The sequence below is a fragment of the Telmatherina bonti genome (genome assembly GCF_933228915.1).
Source record: "Telmatherina bonti genome assembly, chromosome: 2".
In the NCBI taxonomy this organism is placed as follows: Eukaryota; Metazoa; Chordata; class Actinopteri; order Atheriniformes; family Telmatherinidae; genus Telmatherina; species Telmatherina bonti.
Genome location: NC_136620.1, coordinates 25,504,775 through 25,530,394, shown reverse-complemented (window position 1 = coordinate 25,530,394; position 25,620 = coordinate 25,504,775). Strand labels below are relative to the sequence as shown.

The following is a 25,620-nucleotide window of genomic DNA, read 5'->3' as shown; positions in this document are numbered from 1 at the left end:
TTCCAGTTGATGAGCCAGCGTTGATGAATAGTGAGGACCTTCCCAAATGCTCTGACACCGCCTGCCCGGGTTTATATCGGGGTGTGCTGGTTTGTGTATAACACGTTAAACCCACACAGATCGACCAATTGTAGAAGAGTGCTCACAACCAATCAACAGATTCTATTTATGGGCCAACTTTCAGACAGCCAATGGTAAGACAGAAGGAGAACCACGTGGTTGTTGTTTTTCTTTCGACAGTCACCGTCTCATCATTCTGGAAATTGTTAGGTCAAAAGAGCCAAGACATTTTATTCTTGGTTGTACTTTCTGTTTTGATTTACGAAAAGGGCCATATAATGGAAATGTTAAAGGATTCCGGACATTGTTGAAACGGAAACATAAATAACTGGTATGAAATTTTATGTTTTTTGTGGCCTCTGTGAATGCTAACGATAGTAGCAAGACGCGCTAAGCTAGTTACCGATGTTAATAATTTTCTATACATACATCAGACATTTATGTCCACAGTTGTGACTTCCTAGAGAAGTGTATTCATTGTCATAACCTTAACAATGTTTAAATGACATATATAGAAAAGTTCATTGTTTGTATTATTTTTAATGTCATCTTTCAGACTTATTTTCCTCATTTCATTTTTCGTCTTTGATTTTGTTTATTATTAATTTTGTTTTTGTCATGTAAACATCGTCCTTTTTTGTTGTTGTCGTTCATTACCAGGCTAATGTCAAAAGAAAGACAGCGTTTACCCCCAATATTTCTTTGGATGGCATAAACTCTTCTGCTCTGAGACGATATGAATCATAGATGGGCTCCAAATACCTGGGAGAAAATAAACAGAGCATCTCTTATGTGGAAAACACATGCTCACAAGTCAGCAGCATCACATCCTTTGTCTGCCACCTCTCACTGTAGGATTCATGTGTCACTACCTGTTTTCTACAACACTGGCTACCCCAACTTGAAGCACATACATCACCTGCGGATTCGGGGCCGAAAGGGATGGATCTTTAAAGCCAACCAAGTTAGGCACCGGCTGGGACTCCACACCAGCTCCCTGTATTTGAACACTTCAGCCTCAAGGTGGTCTGTCAGTCTAAGTCAACACATGTCACGGGTCAAGAGCACACTGGACACAGTTTCTAAAGCTGTGAGTGGGACAGAGCTCCTGTCCAAAATGTCCCGTCTCAAAGCTAATGCTCTAAAGGCACGTAAAAAGGCTGAGGCAAGCGCTGAACTGCCAACAAAAGTTGATTCAACTCCTGCTCCCACAAATGGTGCTTCACCTCCTGCATCTACTTTACCCAAATCAGTAAAAAACCCGTCCTCTGCCAATCCGCCTCTTGCCTCTTCTGCTGCTGCATTGAATGCCATTTCCACTACCTCCACTCAGCCTCAAAGCCCTGACCCAGTGACTGTCACTGCTGCTATCTTGACTGTGCGTGATGTTCAGGAGAAAAAGCTGAGACGGGTCGTTCCAGTTGTCAAAGCTGGTTGTGCCAGGAAGCCAGAGGAACTTCCATCATCACTGAAAGACACCGAGAATAAAGGCACAACTTCCAAAGAAACCACAGCACTTTTCCATCCCAGCACCTTCTCAGCCAGCCTGGATGAAACTTACACCTATCTAGCTCATCACATCAACTCCTACTTCGGCAGTAGCACAAAGACTCAGGCCAAGAAAGGAGACAATGTTCAAAACTCTGCTGCCTCATCTCAGGATCAACAAACCTCAAACCTCATAGTGGTATCTGATAAAACAAATCCTGCTGCCCCAGTCATCCCACCCTCCTCCAAGAAGGGTTTAGGACAGTATCTGTCCTATTCAGCTCCCACTGTGCAGGCATTTGTTGGAAACTACATCGCTCCTCTTGTCCCGAAGTTCAGAACAGGGGAGCCCAAAAGTGCTGCACTGGAGGAGAAGAAGCCTGAGGAGCTGTCAGTAAAACAGGCTGAGGTCGCAGTCAGTAAAGAGCAGATGACAACAGAGGAGAAAGCCAAAAAACTTCTACTCCAACGCGAAAAGGTAAGTCTGCACAAAGCAGTATGTAACTCACTGAGCTATTATAACTATATTAAATAGAGTAATTAGCTACATGAGTCATTTGTCACACAGCTATTTGGGATAGCATAGCTTTTTTTTTTTTATTGGTTTACAGCCTCAACCAGTAGGATATTTGATTGATATTTGATATTAGATGTATATAGTTAACACTGGTGTATGGTCTTTGCCTGTGATTAAGGCAAACATGGTGCCTACATCAAGTATCTGGTATATTTTTCCAGCTTGTTTCTAGTCCATTCACTGACACTCATCACCACTCTATACGCTAGTAGGCAGTGTCCTTACATGCTGCCTTAGTTCTGGGAATCAGTCATCAAAAATAACCCCCTTGTGGTTAGAAGTCAACAGGGGTTTCATTTAAAGGGTCTCACATTTGTGGACTTCGAGCTCCACAACACTAGTGTGTTGTGGAGACATGAAAAAAAAAAATTAGAAACATTACATTTATTTCCATGCATGGGGTGGTAGAGCTGCTTGTCTTGTGGCCTGATGGTCAGCAGTTCAAGTCCTGCTCCCGCACATTGCTGCAGCTTCGAGGGGAACAGTTCTCTGAGGGTCCCAAGCCCAGATAAATGCAGAGGGTTGTGGCAGGAAGGGCATCCGGCGTAAAACGTGCCAATTCACACGAGCAGTGATTCGCTGTCTCGACCCCTTCAGAGGGACAACACAAAAAGGAAACATTTATTTCTGTGCCTGTAATTCACATGTTTTTAAAGGAGCAATGAGCACAAATGAATCATTTCTGGAGTGAAGGAATTAGAGGTGTAATTTCATCTGGAGTATTTTACAACAGAAAGCATTTAGCTTTTTGCTCCTTTATATGAAAACATGGGGGAAAAAAGCTCCTCTAAAACTTTTTATTCCCCAGCCTGAAGGAGCTGTATAAACGTAGCAGAAAAAGTGAGGACATTTGTGTTTGGTAAATGATTTATTACCTTTTATAACAACAGTTGGTCTCGCAGTCGTTTTGTTTGTAGGAAGGCTTGACAAGCCACATTTGCAATGAGGCATAACTTTTAAGTATCGTGCTTCTGTGGAATGACAAAATGTGTGACTGCAGTCAAAGCACCATGCAATGTTCAATACACTCAAGCTGATCCCAGGAAAATTTAGTATGGTCGATGTTTGATCTCATGGGATGCCAATCCATACTCTCCTGGATGTACTCTACGATAATCCTGACCTCATGTTGGACAGTGATGTCATCCGGGACGAAGGAGTTAGGTCCCAAATATATCTTCCAATTAGGTGCCTAACAGGTGCCAGTCATACATCGGGTGACTGGTGCACATCTGGCAACACTTGAGTCTCAAAACAAGAATGAATACCAACAGAAGAATACTGCAGAGGGTTTTGGCACATCTATTGTGGCGCTACCCACATGTTTAGCCGTGTTGTTCCCTTGTTAGTTATAACTAGTTGTAAAAGAGACTCAGGCTTTCCAGTAATCTACAGAACACCAACTGGTACTATTAGAGGGGAGAACTAATCAAACAACTTTCTATGTATCTGTAATGAACAGTTTATTGAGTGTACTACTGTGACAAACTGTTACCCAAGCAAGTGGTTATGCAAAAATACTGGTTAAGATGTATAACTTTTTATCTTCCACTTTTAGTCTAATTCACTTTAATTCATAAGTAATAAAGCAAACATCTGTTTACTATCGCTTCAGTGAGGTTATTATGTATACATTTTAAAGTTGTTTATGTGATGAACCACACAATATGTAAAGTTTTAACTGAGAATCTTGCAACTCGTTATAACTAAAAGCTGACCTGGTTGTGAATTGTTTTTTTTCTGTCTCCTAGATCATTGCTAGAGTGAGCGTTGACAACCGAACTCGGGCCCTGGTCCAGGCTCTGTACAGAGCATCGGATGTAAGGGTCTACATCAGCAGGGTGGAGGACTTAAGCTACCATCTGTTGGAGTTTCCAGAAACTCGCGGTGTTGCCATCAAAGTAAGGAATCTAAACAAGCATTTTTTTTCTTTTTTTTATCAATGCATGTTGCAACAACATGCCATATAGAGCTGTAAAAAGAATGAACTTTAATGCTGATAGCTTCTCTGACTACAATTGATCAATCATGATTGCATGGATTAAGCATTCATTGGCTTTGTAAAATTGATCTTTATTCAAAAACTGAATTGTCTTTCCCCAAATGTACATCCAAATACCCCCCCCGCTAAGCTTAAAAGTGTTTGTTAACATGCTTTCATGTTTGTTACATATAAATCATGTTCTCTGGTGTATTTTCTTCAGAATCCATAGCATGTAAATGATATAGGTTGCAGCATCACAGAACATGTGATCTGTAGATAGTTCTGTAAAAGTTCATGTGAGGTAGATAAATGCAAACTGCGAACTGTGGGGTATATTTATGTCACAGTCTCATCTCTGAGAATGTCAGGAATTTGCTCTGTACTGAACATAAGTTTTTTTTGGGGTTTTTTTTTACCAAGGTCATTGTATTTCTGTAACCCAGCAAAAGGTTTTGGCTCTGCATATTGTTGGGAGAGAATGCAAACTTTGCAAAAGGCTTTTGATATAAAAAAAAAAGAGGGTGATCTCATTGCAGCTGTGCTGTGAGACACAGTACTCTCAGACATTTTCCAGATTCATTTTAAACTTAATAAAACGTTATTTTGTCATGTTACTTTTGGCTGTTGGGATGTATTTACAGCCAGTTTAAATTAGTGTAGTCACATTGAAATCCATCTCCTGTAGTTTTTGATGATGAAATGATATTTGCCTTTAGTTTCGACCTCATTTCCATTATCTTACTTCTATACAACCACTTTGTAGAAGTAAATGTATCTCTCTTATTTTATCCGCGTTACATCACTGTGGACTGACAGCAGGTTCTATTTCCAATACGGACAGCTTTTTGCATGTTTATGTTCTGCAGGAGAAGGTTGTCCCTTGCCTCCTACGTCTGAAGCAGGCCACTGACCCGGGCTTAAAGGCAGCAGTCAGAGAAGCTCTCGCACTAGTTGGTCATCATAAACCCGTTAAAAGCCGAGGCGTACGGATTTTATCCATAGATGGAGGAGGTTTAAGGTGCATTTAAAGCTCTACTTTTTTCTTGTCTTAACCTTTAAATACAAGTGACTCATGTCTTCTAAACATAGATCCAAAAAATGTTAACTGATTCCAAGTCCACATCTGAATGTTTTTTGTACAATTTGTTATTGTGAATCATTCGATCAAACTTTCTCTCCTTTGTGTCACAATGTGTATGTTTATCAAAGTTGTGTGTCTGGCATTATTTTTTTAGGGGACTTCTTGCTCTTCAGACTTTACAAAAGCTGGAAACCCTGACTGGCAAACCCATTTACAAACTGTTTGACTATATTTGTGGTGTCAGCACAGGTATGTCATCCTCCTGCCCTACTTCTATATATATATATATATATATATATATATATATATATATATATATATATATATATATATATATATATATATGTGTGTGTGTGTGTGTGTGTGTGTGTGTGTGTGTGTGTGTGTGTGTGTGTGTGTGTGTGTGTGTGTGTGTGTGTGTGTGTGTGTGTGTGTGTGTGTGTGTGTGTGTGTGTGTGTGTGTGTGTGTTTGTAGACAGAGGCGTGTATGTGGATTATCAGAACAGAGTGCAGCACAGACTGGACGGGCTGCACAGATCACTCGCTGACCCATTTGTTGCCCTGCTCTTGTTTTGACCTCAATTTCCCCAGCAGCACTGCACACATCAATCATTCTGTGTTGCCGCAATCTACTGGGTCAAAGCAAACATACAAGCAGTAGTTTTACTATTTTTTTTACATTACATTTTGTTTTAAAAATTGATAGATTCTTAAAATTGTTATTGATCTGTTAATAGCTGGTTGGATTTGCACTACTCTGCAGAATGAAGAGTTACCACAAGGGGGGGCTGTGCACCATCCTCAAAATATCTCATGGCGCATCATGTTGAACATGGCATTTAATTTGCACAACACATATGATTGCAAAACCTAAGAGCTTCTTTGTCTGAAGTTTTCTTCAGAAAGTGTAGGAACTTCATTCTTTGATTTAGGAATGCTGTTAAATAGTAAAATAATCTCCCTGCTTGATCAAACAGCATTCACACATTTAAAATCTACAAGAGGAGCATCTGTCAAGTTCGATTACCGACGTTATTCTAGTAGACCTATCTCTGCTCCATAGCACTGTTGTGCTTTCTTAATTGTGTTAGCGATCCGGAATTATAAGAGGGCAAACATTATAACACTGGGATGTCTAATGATTGTGTCAGTACCGTTTTATTTCTTTTGATTGGCTCATTAGTGGGTAATGTTATTCCTAACAGACAATCCTTCAGCCAGTTATCTTCCAGTACAATAAAACCCATGGCATAAGTGTTATGTTCCACTTAGTCTTGAGAATAACTGAGCAACAAGCTGCAGTGCAGTGTGGTGCTTTGTTAGCTGCACAGATGACCTTGTTGCGTTCCCAAATGAATAACTAAAGCTATATTACCCTATGACAGCAGCGTCTCAGTTGTTTTTCTATTTCTGGCTTTTTTGTGTGTTTTTCCCTCAGGTGCTGTACTAGGGTTCATGCTAGGTGTGCACCAAATCCCTGTGAAAGAGTGTGAGGATCTTTACAGGAAACTCGGCGCTGATGTTTTCAAGCAGAACGTGATTGTAGGCACTGTGAAGATGGGCTGGAGCCATGCTTTCTATGACAGCGAAGCCTGGGAAAACATCCTCAAGTCAGTCTCACTGTTTTTTACAGGGGCGGTTGCTGTGATAAGACATTGCTATTTTTCAGGCTTATTTTTTATAAGAGTACACGGAGTTAATTGAAGCTAGTTAAAAAGGAATGGGTTGAATTTCAAGAGTTTTTTTTTTTAACATGCAACAGCGTGTTGCAGTTAAACACAAAAGCTAGTGTCTCATTAAAGAGAGTAAAGTTTGCTCTCAGACGCGATGCAAACTGTAACTTAATAAACCAAAGAATAACATTTCTGTGCTTCAACAGGGAGAAAATGGGCTCCCACCTCCTGGTGGAGACATCAAGAAACCCTGAATGCCCTAAGGTGATTTTAATTTTTTATCTTTTTTTTTTTCTTTAACCCTCTATTCTTGATTTGTTTCACTGCATGCGAGTGAGTCTTCACCTTGCCGTGTTTACTTTGATATTATGGAGAAAGCTTGTCTGTTTGTCGTGACTTAGTCTATGACAGATGAATGAAAAATGTATCCTAAAACCATGTAAGACAATGTGTCAAAAGACATCTGAGCGTTCTCAGATGTCATCAGACTCCTCTGAGGCCCAGAAAGCAGGGATATGATAAACTGATCTGTCAGGATATCAGTCCTGCATTTGTCACCCGTTTCCTTGTAAAATGCCGCTTCATGCTAAATGAGGAAGTCATCCTGAATGCCATTTCTTTTACTTACAGGTGGCAGCTGTGAGCACCATCGTGAACAGGGGCCTTCCACTGAAGGCCTACGTGTTCAGGAACTACAATCTGCTGCCTGGGATGCGCTCACACTACCTGGGGGGGTGCCAGCACCAGCTGTGGCAGGCTGTTCGTGCCACTTCAGCAGCTCCTGGGTATTTCCAGGAGTTTGCACTGGGAGATGATCTCCACCAGGTCAGTCGCATTAGCAGCTGGTCCAAGGCAACATTTCTCTGGGCAATAATGTGTGCAAGTTTTAGTTTCAGAAGCAGAAAAGAAAAATAACCTAAACAGATGTTTAAATCCTGATTTGTAAGTCTTTGTGTTTTTTTTTTTGTCAATAATGACTCAAAATAGCTGCTGTTGTAATAATTTTTTCCTTGGTTTTTTTTTTTTTTTTTTTTTTTTTACCCATGCAAATCACTAAGTTAAGTTTTAAATGGGCTTCCAACACATTATTTGATGTTTAAAACACAGGATGATTGCCTGCATTGTTTCACATGAACCTCAGCGTAAGTCAACAAAAGGCCAGGTTCTTAAATCCCACATTTGTGCTATAATACACAATGATGCCAAACATTATCGTTATGTTTGTTTTTTATTGACCCATAACACTTGAATTGTCTCACCTATCAGCAAACATTTCTTAAGGTTACTGGCTCCCCTATGCTTTCTGCCGACACATTTCTATTGGTTTTAGATAATAACATTGTTTTGACATAAACAGAGTTATTATAACAAAAAAATTGTACTTCATCCTGGTCCTCATTCAATAAAGTCTCGTCAATAACGCAATAACTTATACAACAACCCACATAACTTACACAGCAACACTTAAGTCATCATTGCACTTCAGTCTGTGCATTCCTTATTGACCTTATTTTTCTCTCATATTTAATATATTTATTTATTGTTCCTTTTGAAAGCCTGTAGCTTGTCCTGTATATTTTCTTCCAACTTTTCTTTCACTTGTTCACAACGTCCAGTCAGCAGATCCTGTGTGACAGTTTAACCGCAGTCCGCTGCGTCATACTGCAGGGTTTATTGTCAGGACGCTGGATTATAAAGCCTTTTGCAGTCATTGTTGATGGGGAAGAGTTTGAGGGATTTCACAAAGCCTAATGAGAAAAATCCTCTGCAAAACGAGTGGGAGGGAGGAACTCCATTTCCTTTTTGTCAGTGTTCATTTCCAGTCAGCTACATTTTGACTGCAGAGTGAGGAGCAGAGTCATTGAGAGACACACTTCGATTCACCACCAGTAAACTGGTCTGCATGAGCCATCAGAAAACTAAGAGCAGCCTACTTTAGCTTTCTGCTGATCAATATGTATATCTGCTCTGGGCTCAGGCAAAAAGCACAAAGAGCATCAGTAAAGGCATATAAGGTGATAAGTACCCTGCTTATTTTATTTGATTTAGTCATAATTGTAAGTAACATCAGTAGAAGGGACAACAAACAAAGAAGATGATTTGGATGCAAATCACTGTCCACTCCAGTTTGGGAATTTAGTCATTACCAGTGTTAAATATAGCGGATGTCCACGTCTCATCAGACTGTCATTTAGAATACTAATGTAGTGTACAGGCTCTTGACAAACTCAACTAAGAATACACGAGTGGGATTGTGTTTACATCAAAGGCAATATCCACCGTCGGCTGGAAGCGCCACTTTTAATTGGAAGCTGTGTTCATTGTGTATGTGAATGAGGAGGAGCAGGGGGAGAAAATGAAAGGGACTGGCTGATGAAAACCCACCTATGGAGGGAGATTTTCCCAGCATGCCGGCTCGCAGGTCTCCTTCTGCCTCGAGATGCATAAATTATCTCAAGCCGGGCTTCCCTCTTCATGCACTTAGCTATTTACTTGTTACATCTGCTTTGTGAGGCTGGAGAGACAGACTTTCTAATTATGGAGTTTATTTTCCAAGCTCAGCTAATTCGCCTCCTCTTACACTGTGAGAGGATGAGACATCATCAGTAGTTTAATGTTTAACACATTTTGACATGAAACCATTTGAGTTTTTCTCCCATTTTGTTTAATTAAAAAATTGGTTTGAAACAAGAAAAAAGCTTCAGTATGGATGTAATAAAACGTTTTTTTGTTTTTGTTTTTTTTCGCTTCTTTTGGGCTCATAACTCACAAGAGAATATTTTAAGTTGCTCTTTGGCATTAAACAGCTTTTCATTTGGGGAAAAAAACACTTTTTACCCTGGGTTCTGCATTTAATTTTGTTTGCCATGTTCAGAGTAGTTCTCTGTTTATTCATTTGCTGTACTCTGCCGTCCAAGGTAATATCAGAGCTGAGGTGTCGCGCTTCAAACTTGGAGGATTGAGAAGAAAGACGTGTGCTGCTTTCCACAACTCTTCTTAGCTAGTTTTTACCTATCTTTTGTTAAAATAAAAGTCTTAATTATGTTATAAAGACAATCTTTAACTGTAAGGATGTTCGATATACTGATTTCGTTCAACTCTTCATTTCTGATATAGATATTAACCAATACTGATACTGATGCCAAACAAACAAAAATATCTGGAAAACTACATACGAAACTATATATTTACATTTTATAAATTTGAGTTAGAGGAGACTGAGTTGATAAGTTTAATATTTAATATGAGCATGTTGTGTAAAATGTCATCAAAAAAGTAAAAACTGATTTTAGTGTTGATATCAGTCGATAATATTGGTATGCCACTAAATTCTGACGTCTTCAGAATGAAATTGACAAGAAAACGGTTGTATTAATAGGTCTGACTTAATAAGAAGTTGATAGCAGACAACAGGACTGGACAGTATTATTTTCTTCTCTACTGAAACTTCCAATATTCACTCTGAGTTCTGAGCTGATTTGTGCAGCCAATTATAATTCATTACTTTTTATACAGTTTTTTTCTCCAGTTTGATGCTTCTCCATCTTCAAAATGCCACCCTGTCTGATGACATTATTTACGATGGAACCAGCGGCGAACACAACATGCTATCTGTATGATGTCAGGATTCCCTAGAGAGAGAGTCATCTCAGTCTTTTCCACAGACACCCACAGACTTCTCCACTTAATCCAAGCTCAGAACAATCTCCCTTTTGTGCAGCGAGCGCAAGAGTTGCTGCGCCGTGTTCTGAATGACGGCTGGAATGTTTGAGTCCCGTTTGAAGACCGTTGATTTGTTTCGTTGGCGTGTCTGTGATTCTTCAGGCTGGAATGCAAATCAGCCGCAGAGTCGGCGTAGATTTCGACTCATAACGTTGTGATAATTGTAACTTGCTGTTAGACCTTTGCAGCAGAGCAACCGTGACGTTACCCAAGCTCAGTGGTAGCTACCATTGCGTCGGAGAGGATGCTTTAGGGATGGGTAACAAAGGAGAATAGTGAAAAACAGAGGAGATGAAGAGGGAGATGTGGTGCATGTTTCACATTTAAGCTCTCATGGTTATCTCAGCTCTGAAGTACACAGCTGTAGAGGACCGCAGATGTTTCACAGAAGATGGCAGGGCATGTGTGGAATGGCGAGGAGGTCCCGTCCCGTAAAAAAAGTTATTGGTGCTAAATGACTTATTCAGCACCACAGTGTTATGAGAGAAGAGATGGGGTCGATTCAGTAAGGCAACAAGGATCAATTGAAGCTTTAAGTCACTTTCTTATCCTTGCTCTCCCCTCTTGTGTTAACCCTAAATACAGCTCAGACACTACAGAAGATATTTTAGCTCTGATGCAGACAACTTTCTCTGGAAAGGAGAAGACAAGTGAAACTGACATAGATCAATATGTATATACAGGGATTAGTTGTTGGTGAACACAGGGAAGAGATGAGGATTTGTGGTACTTGTGTTTGAGAATCACAGTTTCATGCAGATTTGGGACCGCTTCCCACCCAGTAATTGTCCCATTGTCACATTACTTCAGTTTGCCCAGCTGACCTCTCTTTTTGCTCTGTTGTACACACGTTTTTGCACATGCACAAACACTTGATTGAACCGACACACTTGTTTGAGGATTAGGTTGGTTCTCTGATGCTCACTGACTGCAGTGTAATAGTTTCTCTATTCCTTCCTCTGCCTCTAGCCCTTCTACCTTCTCACACTGCTTTGCATTTTGCAAATTTAGTTTTTCTGCAGTGCCTCTACATGTCAGTCTTTGGAACCTGTACATCTTCAGTTGCAGTTTATCGTCATTGCAAGTCACCTCTTTACAACTATCCAGTAGACAAATCCTCAAAATAGGCTTTTTAATTCACTGTTCACTGAAACCCAAAAAGATTTCTGACTGAGTAAACATAAATGAGGGTTTCTGTACCAATTTATATCACTCCATGAGATGTGGCAGTTTAATTTCAGTGGCTCCAGCCAGCACAGATGATTAATAGTTTTAATACTGCTTGTGCAAGTGTGCCATGAGTTTGCAGAACATGTGGGGAAAGGTAACTTATCAACATATCTCAGTTGTTTTGCCAGCCTGGGGCAATGCTGGCTTTGCCACAGATGTTTTCCTGTTCTGTTTACGGCTTGGGAGGATGAGTTGAACCTCACTGCGACCTTTGAGCTCTGTGAAGCTAAAAGGCCAAGTGAGGAACTAGTCGACGTAATCATATAATATGCCATGAAGACCTCTGACTTGACCTGGCCAACGCATAGGACCGGCATTCACACCGTTCCCATTCTCATCCTCGCTTTTCACAATGGTGCCTTTTATTTGGATTGGATGCCATTTAGACAATTGATTTTCCTCATTGAGCAGATTTCTTTTTCTCATTACATGAAGATGGATTGGAAGCATTTTATGTGCAAACACCAGTAATTGGTTTTCAAGATCTGTGAAAGGTAATGAGAGCACAGAGGCATTTTTTTTAGTTTATTTTTCAACAACCTAATTATCTTCTCATATATTGAAACAGCCATCTGTGGCAAACAGTCCAGTTATTGTCTCAGAAATAGTCAGATGTCCATGACTTATGTAACACTTCCTTAACTAATTATAAGATAAAGGGGAAGCTCATTTGCAGAGCTTCATTATAAATCATGACAGAGCTCAGTGACCAGTCCAGTCCTGTAAAAGACACATGGAGCTCTGAACTCTGTCATTAGAGAGGAATGGGTAATGACCGCAGCTGCTCTTTTAAAGCTGTGATGTGAATACCACTCCTGATGTGAACTGATGTCTCACCTCATTTAGGTTTAAAGAAAAGATGGACTTATTCTTGGTTTGTGGCAGCTCAAAATGACCCAAGCCTTGGCAATCATTGGTGTTAACCCAGAGTTTACACAGGAGGAGACGCAAACACAAGGAAAGCTGTCTAAAGGGGACAGTTTGCTTTTGCTAATTGGAGTCAATTTAATTGGGGACTTGAAATAACTTTTACTGGTCCTGATAATGATTGGATTGGGAATTTAATCATAAATGAAGGACGCTTACTCATTAACTACATTATGAACCTTGATATGTTTTTAAGTAGTTACTAAGAGAAGCAAAACAATGACAGATGTGAGCATACACGAGATGTGTAGAGAGAGTGTATGTGGTTAACTATTCTAAACGCTCTTTTGCAGATTTTTTTTCCCCTACCATGATACCTCTTTCTGATCTATTTGACCCTTTCCTTCTCAAGAAGTTTATATTGACACAATGAAGATCCCAACATCCCAAAAAGCCATGAAAGCTGAGAAATTTCAAACAGGGAATTTAAGTGACTTGAATGTTGTCCGACACCCAAAAAGGCATAGTAGTAATTATGAAACCTCCTTTTCTATTTATTCAGCACAATAAACAGATTGCTTGGTTTTAGCGTGTGTGTTATTTGACTTAGACATTAATTAAGTTGCTACGGTTATGGTTTCCTCACAGTCATCATTAGGAAGAATAAGTGAAACAAATTTCAGAGCTTTATCAGTACTCCTTAAACTTTGCCTCCAATAAACATTAGCATGTTTCTCTAAGCAGGAAAGAGAACATTTTAATAATTGATGCCAAGAAGAGAAAACGATCAGAAGAAGCTAGACAATTAAAGATGATGAAGAAGAGTAGAGATCAAGTTGATGTGTTGAGGATGAAGGACTTTTTTAAGTGCTTGTGCCAAATTGAAAATGGTTAATGGCCTCAAGCAAGTTTGGAGGAAAAAATGCACTATTTAATATCACCATTATCATTTCTGGTCCACTAAAGAAAAAGATTCTGCAGAGAATGAGAAAAGAGAATGGCTTCTCGCTTTAAAACTAGCAGCTGACTCACAAGGTCGCTAAAGGTGTAAGCTGAAGAATTTGTGTTGTCATTTTCACTTTCCTGACCAATCCCACTTAGAAAATGTGTGGACTGATCTCCAAATGAGCACAGCATGCATGATGATTCAAGGATTTCACGGAGCATGAAGCATTTTCCAGGAAGAATTTGTGTAAAATCCCCATGGCAAGAGTTGAAAGGGTCCATGGCTGTAAAATGTGTTTTCGCTGGGTATAACAGTACTAACCATGCAGGGTGCACCAGGCCAAAGGCTGCATTTCATTATTTTAAAGCCATTAAAGACCAAAACAAAATGGTAACTTAGCATAAAGTCTTATTTTTAAAAAAACTTTCCTGTTATTCATGCTTATGAATAATGTTTAATTATGAATTTAGGTTATCTGGTATCCTCACAAAGAAGAAGATGACCAGGGGTGTCCAGAATTTTACAAGTCACTATAAATAAAAAGTTTCTGGGGGGCAAAGTTGAGGCCAACTACGATCCTCCACTGTATAAACTGAGTTCTACCAGAATCAGAAAACAAGGTCAAAGGAAAGCATTGAGTCTTCTCAGAAGGCAGAATTTAAAGATGAAATTCCTCTTCGTCGTGGAAATTTAACCTCAGATTGTGTCCTATTAGGATGATTTCTGTTGACACATGGCACATTACAGTTTGAGCAATGTTAACCCTCTAGATCCAGATGGATAGAGGCAACCTTTGCTTCACATCATGCTGCATGTTTGACAGATTAAGTTGAGCATTTTTGCATGCAAAGCTTGTTTGCGGTGTGTCCTGAGTAGATCATTGTTTCTAACTTCAGTGCTTTTCCAAATATGCTTTGGTCTCAAGGAACCTTTGTGTGAGTATGTGGCAGTGGGCCAGGAATGGAAATCACACTGAATAGTAACTTTGAACAGCCGGAGTGCTACTGACGCAACTTTCCTATCGATCAAACTGTTTTTATTTATTTTACTTTTTCAAACATGTTGAATAATGCAAATTTAACTCCACAACAATAATGTTCGAAACATGTTTAAAGTGTGTGAGAAGAAGCTTAAGCCTACTCAGTCCCACCCCTTCTTCACAGGCAGTCAAATCAGTCATCCAGCCCCTATTCCACCTAATGATATTTACAATCACATTATTTACCTGCGTTCATATTTATAAACATACAAACGTATCCACAAAGACAGTGAGGTATATATCTCTGCAAACAACAGAAAAGCCATAAAAATAATTTTTTTAAAAAGAAGAAAAACAGTGGTGACTTAGTGTGATCACCTGTTGAAAAGATCTTATTTTTTTAAACTGATTTGTTTCACAATGTTTGAACTTAATTATTTTTGGACATTTCTTCAGTTCATCATCCAATCCCTTCCACAACGTTGCTTCACACACACATATGCTAAATTTTCCGAATGTTGTTCTTTCATATGAATGTCGAGGCAGATGGCTGCCCTCCCTGAGCCGGGTTCTGCCAGAGGTTTTTTTCCTGTTAAAAGGGAGTTTTTCCTTCCCACTGCCGCCTTGTGCATGCTCAGGATGGGGGATTGGATCGAAGTCATGATTCGATGCAATCAGTTGGTTTCTATTCTAGGCTATGTATGAATTGGCTTGAAATGATGTGTATGTAAAGTGCCCTGTAACAACATTGTTTTTAAGTGGCGCTATACAAATGAAGCTGAATTGAATTGAATTGAATGTTTGAAGTTTAAATTTCCCCGCGACCCTGAATTGGATTAAGCAGTTCAGAAAATGAATGAATGAAAGTTTAAATTTCATCTGAAATTAAACTTTTGATCTTTTTTAAACCAACAGTTTTAAAACTTTATCTGGGATTTGTTTATTATTTATTTTATACATGAATATTGAAGTGTGGAAATAAATATGTGACTTAAAGAACAGTTGGAAGTGGAACAGACTGCCATCCGTTGAGCTGGCGGCATAACTAAAAGTGAGGAAATGTGACTTATTAAAGACTAAAATGTCTTCTTATATCACATTCTGATGGATTGATGAACTCTATGAGTTAAAGTCAATAATGTGTTAGAATGACATACTGTAAAGACTATTCCTAAATCAACCTGAAAGTTAGTTATTACATTCGTAATGTGAAAGTCAAAATCTTAAAATGCACCAAATTAAATGGATGTGAAGGAAGTCACAAAAAGAGGCTGCACTTTGTCACAAAGCATGTAAAAACTGCTGAGGTTGTCGTTTGTCCAGAGCACATCATTATGCACCAGCAGGGTGTCTGGCAGAGCACGAAATTAATCAGAAAAAGGGAGAAAAGGCTTTGGCTGGAATCGTCCTAATAGAGACTTAGAGGGAACTTACTGCAGTGGGCACCAGACAAACCCAGCTGGGAACCAAACAACCAAGCAGTTTTCTTATCATTTACTCTGCTGTGTGAGGCTCCATTTTCTGAATTTAGTGGCAGTTATGTCAACAGTCTGAGGCCCAGTTATGGCCTCTTTGTACTTAAAGCTGGGGGCAAGTTTCACGGGAACTGTGGCCGACTTTGCACACTATGCCAAAGCCTGCAACATTACACATCCGCTGTGCAATGGTCTCATTAGCGGGGGACTGAAAGTTATAACTTGTCTCCATTTCAGAACACCTGCTCAGTCAATTCAGAGCTGGTGAACACAGTCAAGACCTTCAAGAAAATCTGCTTTTTGATAGTGAAAGTAGTACTGGGCAATTCATCCAAAATGAGTTAAAACCAACACTCAGTACCAATAATCAATGTATTCTCGCTCATCTATGTTGTTTTAAATGTTTGGAAATATAAATATCTGCTAAATAAATAGAAAACTATTTATTTATCTACCTGTCTGTTATATATCTGCCTTTTTATTGCAAAAGTATTTGCAATAAAAAATTTCAGTTAGCTATGAGAGCTAAAAGTAAAACAATACTGAAATAATTGCTAATAATCATGATCAAGGTAAACTGATTTGAAGTCATATCGCCCAGGTCAGTAGTGAAGATCTGACTGTTTGTTTTTTTAATATTGAAAAAATTAAAGAACTTTAAGTGTAGAGGAAAATTTCAATCTGTCTTATTTTTTTGTTATTAAAAAATCATTTTAAAAAAATCAACTTTCTATTTTTTTAAATTAAAAAATCATTAAAAAACATCAACTTTGTTGATTAAAAAAACCCAAAACAATAAAAGGCTAGACCTATGCTGAAAACAGACGTGTTGGTAAAACTCTGTGAAATGGGTATTAAAAGAGCACCTTAGAGAGGAAAAGTCTCTTAAAAAGTAATGCAATGTAAGAATTTTCTTAAATCTAAAATTGCAAAGACATGGATGGTCCGATTACAAGGGATACAGATGGAAATCAATGTGAGACGTCCATTGTGCCCTCAGGATGCACTACATAAAAAAAATGTTGATTCTGTCATAGAAATCAAAGCATGGGCTCAAAAACATCTCCAGAAATGATTGTGTGTGGACAGTGTGTGCTACTATCTGTAAATGATGTTTAAAGCTCCATTATGTCAAGAAACCACGAGGAAACATGATTCAGAAACACCACCATCTTCTCTGAGACAAAGCTCATTTAAAGTAGATCATGGCAAAGCCAAAAGATGTTGTGTGCTCAGATGAATATAAATATGAATTTATTTCCTAAATCATTGCTCCCACATCCTGGTGAATAACAAGGAGAGGGACCATCTGGCTTGTTATCGGCATGCACTTCAAAAGCCTGCATGTCTGATATGGCATGAAGGTGCAAGGAAGCTTATGGAGCTGGCAACTTCTAATATGTGGAAAATAAGCATCAGTACTGAAAGGTCACATTCAGAAGAGAACTTTTTCAGGTAAACACCAGACATTATCTACCACAACAAGATAACATATTAGAAAGATTCAGACTTTATACTGCCATGATGTGTGTTTTGTGTCTTTAGTTCTGGTTTCCTTTTGTTTAGTTCCCTAGTTTCTTGTTTAGCCTTTGTTCCTGTTCATTAGAGTCACTTGGTCTCGTCTAGTTTCATCCCTTTCACCTGTGTCTTGTTCTGTTCCTCAGTATTTATACCTCTTGGTTTCTGTTCCTCATTGCTGGTCCATTGTGTTAGCTTTTTTGTGGATTAAATACGTCTTTTTCCTGCATCTCTGGCTCCCGTTTCATACATTTGGGTCGTCACCTGCACGCCACCGTGACATTTTACTAGTTATCAAAAAACTGTTGTTGAAGGATCCGCTACACATAGTCCGTGGAATATTTTAACCAAAGGATGGATTACTATGTTACAATATTATTTGTCCTCAGAGTCACAATCAGACCTAACTTTTTCTCGTGGAGGACTTCAACAGCTCTGGTTTTTAATTGGCTCAAAAAGATTAATTTCAATATAATTTTATCAATTTGGAGTTCAAGTTTGAACATTTGGGGATTCATAGATTTCTCACACATGATTAATTTCATTTAAGTGAATTGTGTTCATATTATTGGGCTGAACTAACTTTAAATGCATACAGACAGTAATATAGGGAGGAAATGACCACTTTTGTGCTTCTTAAACTTTTCATCTGGTGAGATCATATGATGGCTTCCCAACTTTATTGACTAAGTGATGATAAAATGTCTGAGGCGATGCTTTCAGAACCACAAAAATTGAGGCTGCTGCCATAAAGTAAAGATATGAGAAATTTCCCATATTTAAGATGTTTGAATGAGATGAGTTCAACAAGCATGACATCATACATACTACAAACGCAGAACATTTCTGTTAGTGATGATCATCAGGACTTTGTGTAAAATTGTGAACTCAATGGGACGTTTTTCTTAATCATAGCTGATACTGGTTGAAGAAATGTCTGTATTTGTTGATGGTTCATCACAACACTCTTATTTTTGATCAACGAACGTCTTTACAGGCTGTTTATGTTACAGAGTAATTGTTGTTATGTATTCTGAAGAACCAGGTCTGCCATAAACATTTTTTCCATTAAAAAAAAAAAAAGAACTGAAAACAGTCAGGCTTTTGCGTGATTGTTTTTTCCACTAGGTGGGCTCACTTTCTGCTTCTGCACATAATGAATACAAGCAGCCACCGCACGGCACAAAGACATAACCAGGACTTGTTTTTTGGAGGAAAAACATGTTTTTCTTTTGACTTAAACCTGAATTTCAGCAACAGTTTGAATTAATTAATATAACACAGGAAACGCATCAAACTAAACCTGAGCCATTAACAGCGTTTTACTAGAATCTGTTATTGTTATTATAATGAGAGTGTCTGCATGCAGACGATGACAAATGGCCAATCTACCACTGTACCTGGGTCTGCTTTAATAGAACTGCAAGTGTATCCGCAGCCTCTCAGTGTTTAATGTATTTTTTCCTCTTAATGCACTATTTCTGTTACATTCATGTTTTGTTTTTGTTTTGGAAAAAAAGCACATTTTAAAAAAGTTGCCGTCATCAAAAGTGTTTCCTAGTTGGACAGCGTCTCCAGTTTACGGTAGCCAGTTACACTTGCAGTTTTAGTTTCCTGGGTTTTGGATTGATGTGGATGATGTAGGGTTCATATCATCTGTCACTTTATGCATTCCCACAAATTTGTAAGGAATTACTGTCTGGCTGCCGCTGTAGCGGTGTGTGAAAGGTTGGTTAATTCCCACCCTTCTCTCCAATGTGTAAATCCATGTGACATTCACTGTCAGTTACACCCACATTGTAACATGCATTGACTCAAAGCAGGAATGCGATATCAATCAAGCATCCCCATACGCACAGTCCCATAAACAAGCACTCTTCCCCCTGCGGTGTCCCAAGACACTTGGGTCTCTGCGGTTCCTCTTACCCAGCCTGGCCTCCTTTAATGAGGACTGGCCTCTGTGTGTTTGATCCTGCTGCCAGCTCGCAACCCTGAGGCCCCTCAGCCTCATGCCTATTCAACAATCCCCACAGCATCTCCAGTTACTCCCCCCACTGCCTGGGGTACAATATGGATCCAAAGCAAAGCCACTTCTGGGTGGTTGTTTGATATCAAAGCAAGCCTGACTGTGAGAAAAAGGGAAAATGGGGAAAAAAAACACAACAGTTTGGAACTGTGATTTGTAGACATACAAATGGCCGTGTAACTACACATGAACTTGTTTTTGTTTTATTTTGTTTTTCATCCTCTAAGATGTTTTTCAAAAGTATCATCTATTGGCTGCTAACATGTGCCAAAGATTATAGGTTGCGAAACAGTAATTCATTGGTTTTGGTGCCCATGTTTTTGCCATGAAACAGCATTCGGAGCCTGTGATTATGGTCTCTAACATGGTTTTTAATTCTGTTTTGTGTACAGGATGGAGGTCTGCTGATCAACAACCCCACTGCTCTTGCAATCCATGAGTGTAAGTGCTTGTGGCCCAACACCCCCTTGGAGTGTGTGGTCTCACTCGGTACAGGCCGCTTCGAAACACCTGGGAAAAACAGCACCACATATACGAGTCTGAAAACCAAACTCACCAATGTGATCAGCAGCGCCACAGACACTGAGGGTAAGTCCCACTCCAGTGTTGAAGTCTTGGCTTTGTTTGACTTAATATGTACGCTCAATATTGGGGGTTTTTTCCATCTACATAAAGTGGGTTTTTTTTGTTGTATCTTGTGTAGATAGTGTAATTTTCAAGTAGCTACCCTAAAACATGCATAAGAAAATTAAATATTGATGAATGGATTATAATTTTAAAAAAAAGAAAAAAAGGCTGGGACACAACCTAACAGCAAAATCTGAGATTTTAGATTAACTGCATTTTGTTTGTCTACACTTGAAGGTTGAAAGACGGCACACCATGAATTCTAAGTATAAAGAGCCTGTGTATGAATGCATCCTGGGGGTTTTATGTTATCAGTGCTGAAAATACCACCGTTCTTGTTAAGTTTGTCCCAAATAGATCCTGTTGTGTCCCTGAGTAGCGTTGCCCCCATCGTCTCCTTATCACCTCTCGTCATGGGCATTTCTGCTGTGTCTGAATTTGGCTCGCTCCCCTCCCTGTTGCTTATGTGGTGGATTGTGTGACCTAGATGCTTTCCTGCACTTGTTCCTCCTGTATTCAGGATTAGGCCCTCCCCAGCTCTCTCGTGGGCTTTGTTGTTTAGAAACAGCAGATAAGACAGAGTCTTTATCACAGATTTTTTTCTGTTTTTCAAAAGCCGCCTGTTCATAAGCTTCCTGCTTTGTCTTGGGTGTATCAGTGGAGCTTGGTTTCTTGTTCAGGACCGATAAGGCTAAAAGCGGGTTTTAGATTCAAACAAAGCTTTCATGGAATTGGCATGAAACTTTCAACTGAACAGGCAGTCATGCACTATTTTTGAGCCTGGAGTAGCATTACTCTGAATGTAAAACATGTGCTTTGGAAATATGACCTTGGGTACATGCTCTCTTGAAACAGCTGTGCAGTCACAACATTCGACAGAGTCTCGGCGACAGTGCCGAAATGCTGTGCAGGTAATGTGTTGTCGTACTGATTGGGATGCTAAAAGCGTACAGCTTGGAACCAGTTGCCGTTGATTGTTGGTGTGGTGGGTGTCTTATGAAGTGCAGCAAACACTTGTGACAAAAATAAAATCATCCTGGAGTCCTTGTGTAATTATTTTTCCTTCATTCTTGGCATTACTGATTATAGCGGTGGGGGGAAGAAAAAAAAAAAGCACTAGTTGGCAAAGACACTGTTATTTCATATAGCTAAAGGTGTTGAAAGCATAATTGGCTGTATAGTTTATAATATCCTGGTGCTTACCTTGTGAGTGTTACTGGATGTGAGGAATTTCTGGGGTTTGCAGTGGCAGCTACAAAACTGTGGTTAACCCACAACTGGATGCCAATGCATAGCTTACAGAAGAATCCATCTGCCATACGGCATACTGTTCCTCAGTTCACTCTGAAATGAGCTGAGAACCTTATCTTCTCAGAATACATTTGGATTCTCTCCATGTCTTTTCCACTTTTATTACATCCACCAATGAGGGTCATGTGTTCTGCCTGTATTTATCTGTTTGTTTATTTGCAATTTTATGCAAAAAGTACTGGTTGGATTTTTTTTTTTTTTTTTTTTTTTTAAATCTGAGAAGGCGTCTTGATCTAACCTACATTCCATTACATTTTGGATGATCAACATCTGGATCCAGGAATTTTTTTGAAGGATTCTTTATGATTACGAGATAGAGCCATTTTCTTTATAAATGCTTGTGACTCCACAATAAGTGATCAGGGTGCTTGGAATACATACTTTCAAGTGTATTTCCTTCTGTGCTAAGCCCACACTTGAAAAAGGGTGTGCCCACAATGATGAAAGCGACATGTATTTACTCAGGCGAGGCGTCTTTCCAATTCTTTTTACTCCTTAATATCCTTTTAACTGTTTCACTCTAGTGGTCAATTTGCCAGGTAAAAAACCTTTAACACAAATGAACAATAAAAGTAAACACATTATTCACAATACACATAAACCACAGTTGTGTCACCAAATTACTTAGCCTACACTAAAATTTGCGTCAAGCATTTATTCAGCCTACCTAGCACATTAAAGCATCCAGATTAACTCCATAACTCATGTACCATGATAATCCACGCCACCTGTTTTCCACCACAAACATTTTAATGAACAAGCCCAAATGCAGGCAAAACGGCACATTGCACTCTATTAATGCGCATCAAGCGCACATCAAAGGTCCACACATAAATATAATGAATGCCCTTACCAGTTGCCTTCTTACCGATCTTGCAGGCACCTGTGGCACGGTCAGATGCTCCTCATGCCCCGCTGTCTTTGCGGCCGCTGTGAAGGCTGTCATTTATGGCCGCGGACCTATTAGAGCGAGCACTCCAGACGCAACAAGCGGCCCTGGTTCCGCCCCAAACTGTCGTTCCCAGCAGCTCAGTGCGACACATAGAAAATACAAGAGAAGTTCCCAACAGGTTTTAAACAATATCAAAGATCGATCTGGGTCCCAGCTAAATTCTGGATACTCCAATCCATAAGAGAAAAAATATGGCACCCAGGAACTTTCATTACAGCAAAAGAACAAATGAAGATTTTAAACATGCTACAAATACCATCATACATCTAAGGCACAGTTGATTTATTATCTAATAGTGTTTACATATCATATTGAAGTAGGACATTAACAAAATTACACAAACACATTTTATATCGTCATATATCGTATGGGGATGTAAAATGAGCTATATCGGGATATGAGATTTTGGTAATTTCCCCCAGACCTATGGGTGGAAATGAGCTGTTAGGCAGAGGTCTGCGCTCTCTCTGAGCTTTTTAGCAAATGAAACATGTTTAAGAAATGCCACAGAGCAGATGATTTGTCCTTATTTTGAAATAAAGTATGCCTATATATGAATAATTACCTTAACTTTAGTTTGGTCAGAGGAAATCATTTAGTCAAAATGCATTTTTTTTATGGTGAGAAGCAGCTAATTAAAGCATAAAACCAAGTATGGTTTCAACACTGGGCCGGTGGGGAGGGGTCCACAGCTTTTTGGTAGTTCCATGAAAGGGGTCTTCAGGGGAAATAGGTTGGGAACCACTACACTATGATATCATTAAGATTATCAATTAATGTCTCCAGATACCTTCCTATAAATGACTAGTATTGCAAATCCTTAGGGCAGCTGATGTAGATAACATCCATGTTAACCTTGACTCGCCGTGGGAACCGCTGTTTGGATCCGTCAGGCACATTCACGCTGTTTTGTTAACCGAGGCTTGCTTGTATGCATTTGCATGCAGTTGATTTTAAAGCACTCATGCAAAGCAAATGAAAACAGCCATGATAGACAAGCTAAACTTCTTTTTTTCCCCCTCAGAACTACCTCACACTTTCAGCTCAAAGCACTCCCTCAGTGTTGCATGTGATGCTTTCATTGTGCTGACAGACAAGGTTTCACTTCACATGCCCTTTCTCCTTCTAAACATTGCATTACATGTTTTTATATATTGGAGCCATTTGCAAGTCACTTGTATGCTTATGAATTTGTTGTGTGGTCTCACTCTCACCTTTGTTTCACCCCCCTCCCCCAGAGGTTCACGCTATGCTCGACGCCTTCCTCCCTGCAGACACTTACTTCCGCTTCAACCCCTTCCTGAATGAAGATATCTCCATGGACGAGAGCCGACAGGAGAAGCTCAACCAGCTGCAGACAGACGCTGTCCGTTATTTGGACAGGAATGAGGAGAAGCTGAACAAGGTTGCTCGCATCCTTACCCGAGAGAAAAGCTCCGTCCAGAGGATGACTGATTGGACCAGACTCAGAGTTGACATGTATAATGGTCTCTCTTACAAGTTTTAGATCCGGTGCATTTACCTTTCCCTGTATTCACACAAAAACTCTTTCCTTCTTCAGAATTTACAAAAAAACCTATTTCATAGAGCCTCAGTTTATGTGTCATAGTTGATTATTTTTGACGAGTAGCTCTTTTTAAAAAAAAAAAACTCTAATGCATCTAATATGCCAAATGTTACCTTATTTACCAACATTGACAGATATTTTTTAGTGTTCATGTGCGAACCACTTTGGCATTTGCCACATTAGCAGTTTCCCATGCCAACTACTTTGGCAGCAGACATTTACCTTGCTAATGTTGGCATGTAATATTTGACTTAGTGTAATGGCTGTAAATAGCTTCTAGATTTGCAAACTTCTGAAAACAAGATTAAGTATCAGCTAAATATTAGCTGCCAAACGCATTAACAGGAAGAGTTCATCATTTGGGGCAACATGTTTCTCCACTTTCTTTCCAAGATCAGTGCAGCTGAATGGTAAATTTGAAGTCAGTCAGTAGAAAGTTGGCTTTGCTTGAAGGAAAGACTGGAATGAGAGGAACAACAAAGCAGAAATTGAAATTGCCATTAACTCTGCTGACTTAAAGCTAAAGGAAGTCAACCTGCTGCTGGCACCAACTTCACTTACCGTGCAAATAAGTCAGAGTTGTGTCGGTCTGATGGCACTTAAACATATATCCTGTTCATATTCGTTCAGAAGTCAATCATAAACAATAAAAATGTGTACAGCAGCCATTCACAGTGGAGTTACAGGTTTGTTTGGGGTTTTTTTTTTTTTTTTACAAGTAAGCATTTTTTTTAATCAAAAGTTTTCCTTTAAAAGCTTTTAAAAAAAAAAAAAACAAACAGAAGAAAGAAAAGAAAAAAGACAACCGGTAAATCCTCACAAACCTTTGTTTGTACCCTCAGAATAATTTAGAGTTGGTGTGTTATTAAAATGTATGTTTGTTCAGCTGAGATACCAAGCTGCAGCACTGTAAAACACAACGGTATTGAATGTAAATGATTTAATCAAGGTTGAATCGAGCACCTAGTGCATGTGACATGTTTCACCTGAAATTATAATAATTTGCACATTTGATGATGCAGCTAATGTAAACTGTGTAATTCGGTAAGATTACTAGATGAGGGCCCACTTCAGGCATTAGAGTATTATATGTGTAATACTGCTATACATACATAGAAATGTAAAAAAATGATGGTAAATATCAATATTTATGATGCGTTAAAGGATCTAAATGGAATCCGTCATAAGGACACTCTAGTCTTTTAAGTTCAGTTGTTTCATATGCTTTCATGTTTGCTTCATTGTTTGGTTTTATGGACTTCCTGCAGGCCATTCACAACTTCTGCTGTCTTTGGTGAGCCCTCTTTCCTTTGATGCCTTTATCTCAAAAGCCACTTTCACCCTGTCCCACCTTGAGCAGCATATTTACCTGCTATTCTTCTGTCCTATAATGTTTGCTGTAATCATGCAGGTTATGTTTGAAGGGTTTTATTCAAATAGCTTAATTGTTTTTTGAGTTACAAAGAGGTCTTCATATGCTGCTACATGCACTGGTGGGAAATGCACTGCAGATGTCCATTTTAATGCCTAACCAGG

The 25,620-nt window shown here is 39.2% G+C and overlaps 1 protein-coding gene across 1 annotated transcript; it reads left to right on the top strand.

Moving 5' to 3' along the window:
- The first annotated feature begins 264 nt into the window (after nt 1-264).
- Nucleotides 265-25,620, top strand: LOC306765172 (calcium-independent phospholipase A2-gamma-like). The gene is made up of 10 exons (XM_079252544.1): nt 265-391; nt 721-2,026; nt 3,877-4,026; nt 4,976-5,127; nt 5,345-5,439; nt 6,629-6,800; nt 7,070-7,127; nt 7,494-7,688; nt 20,020-20,215; nt 23,756-25,620. The coding sequence occupies exons 2-10, from the start codon at nt 797-799 to the stop codon at nt 24,022-24,024; spliced, it is 2,517 nt and encodes an 838-aa protein (XP_079108670.1). The 5' UTR covers nt 265-391; nt 721-796; the 3' UTR covers nt 24,025-25,620.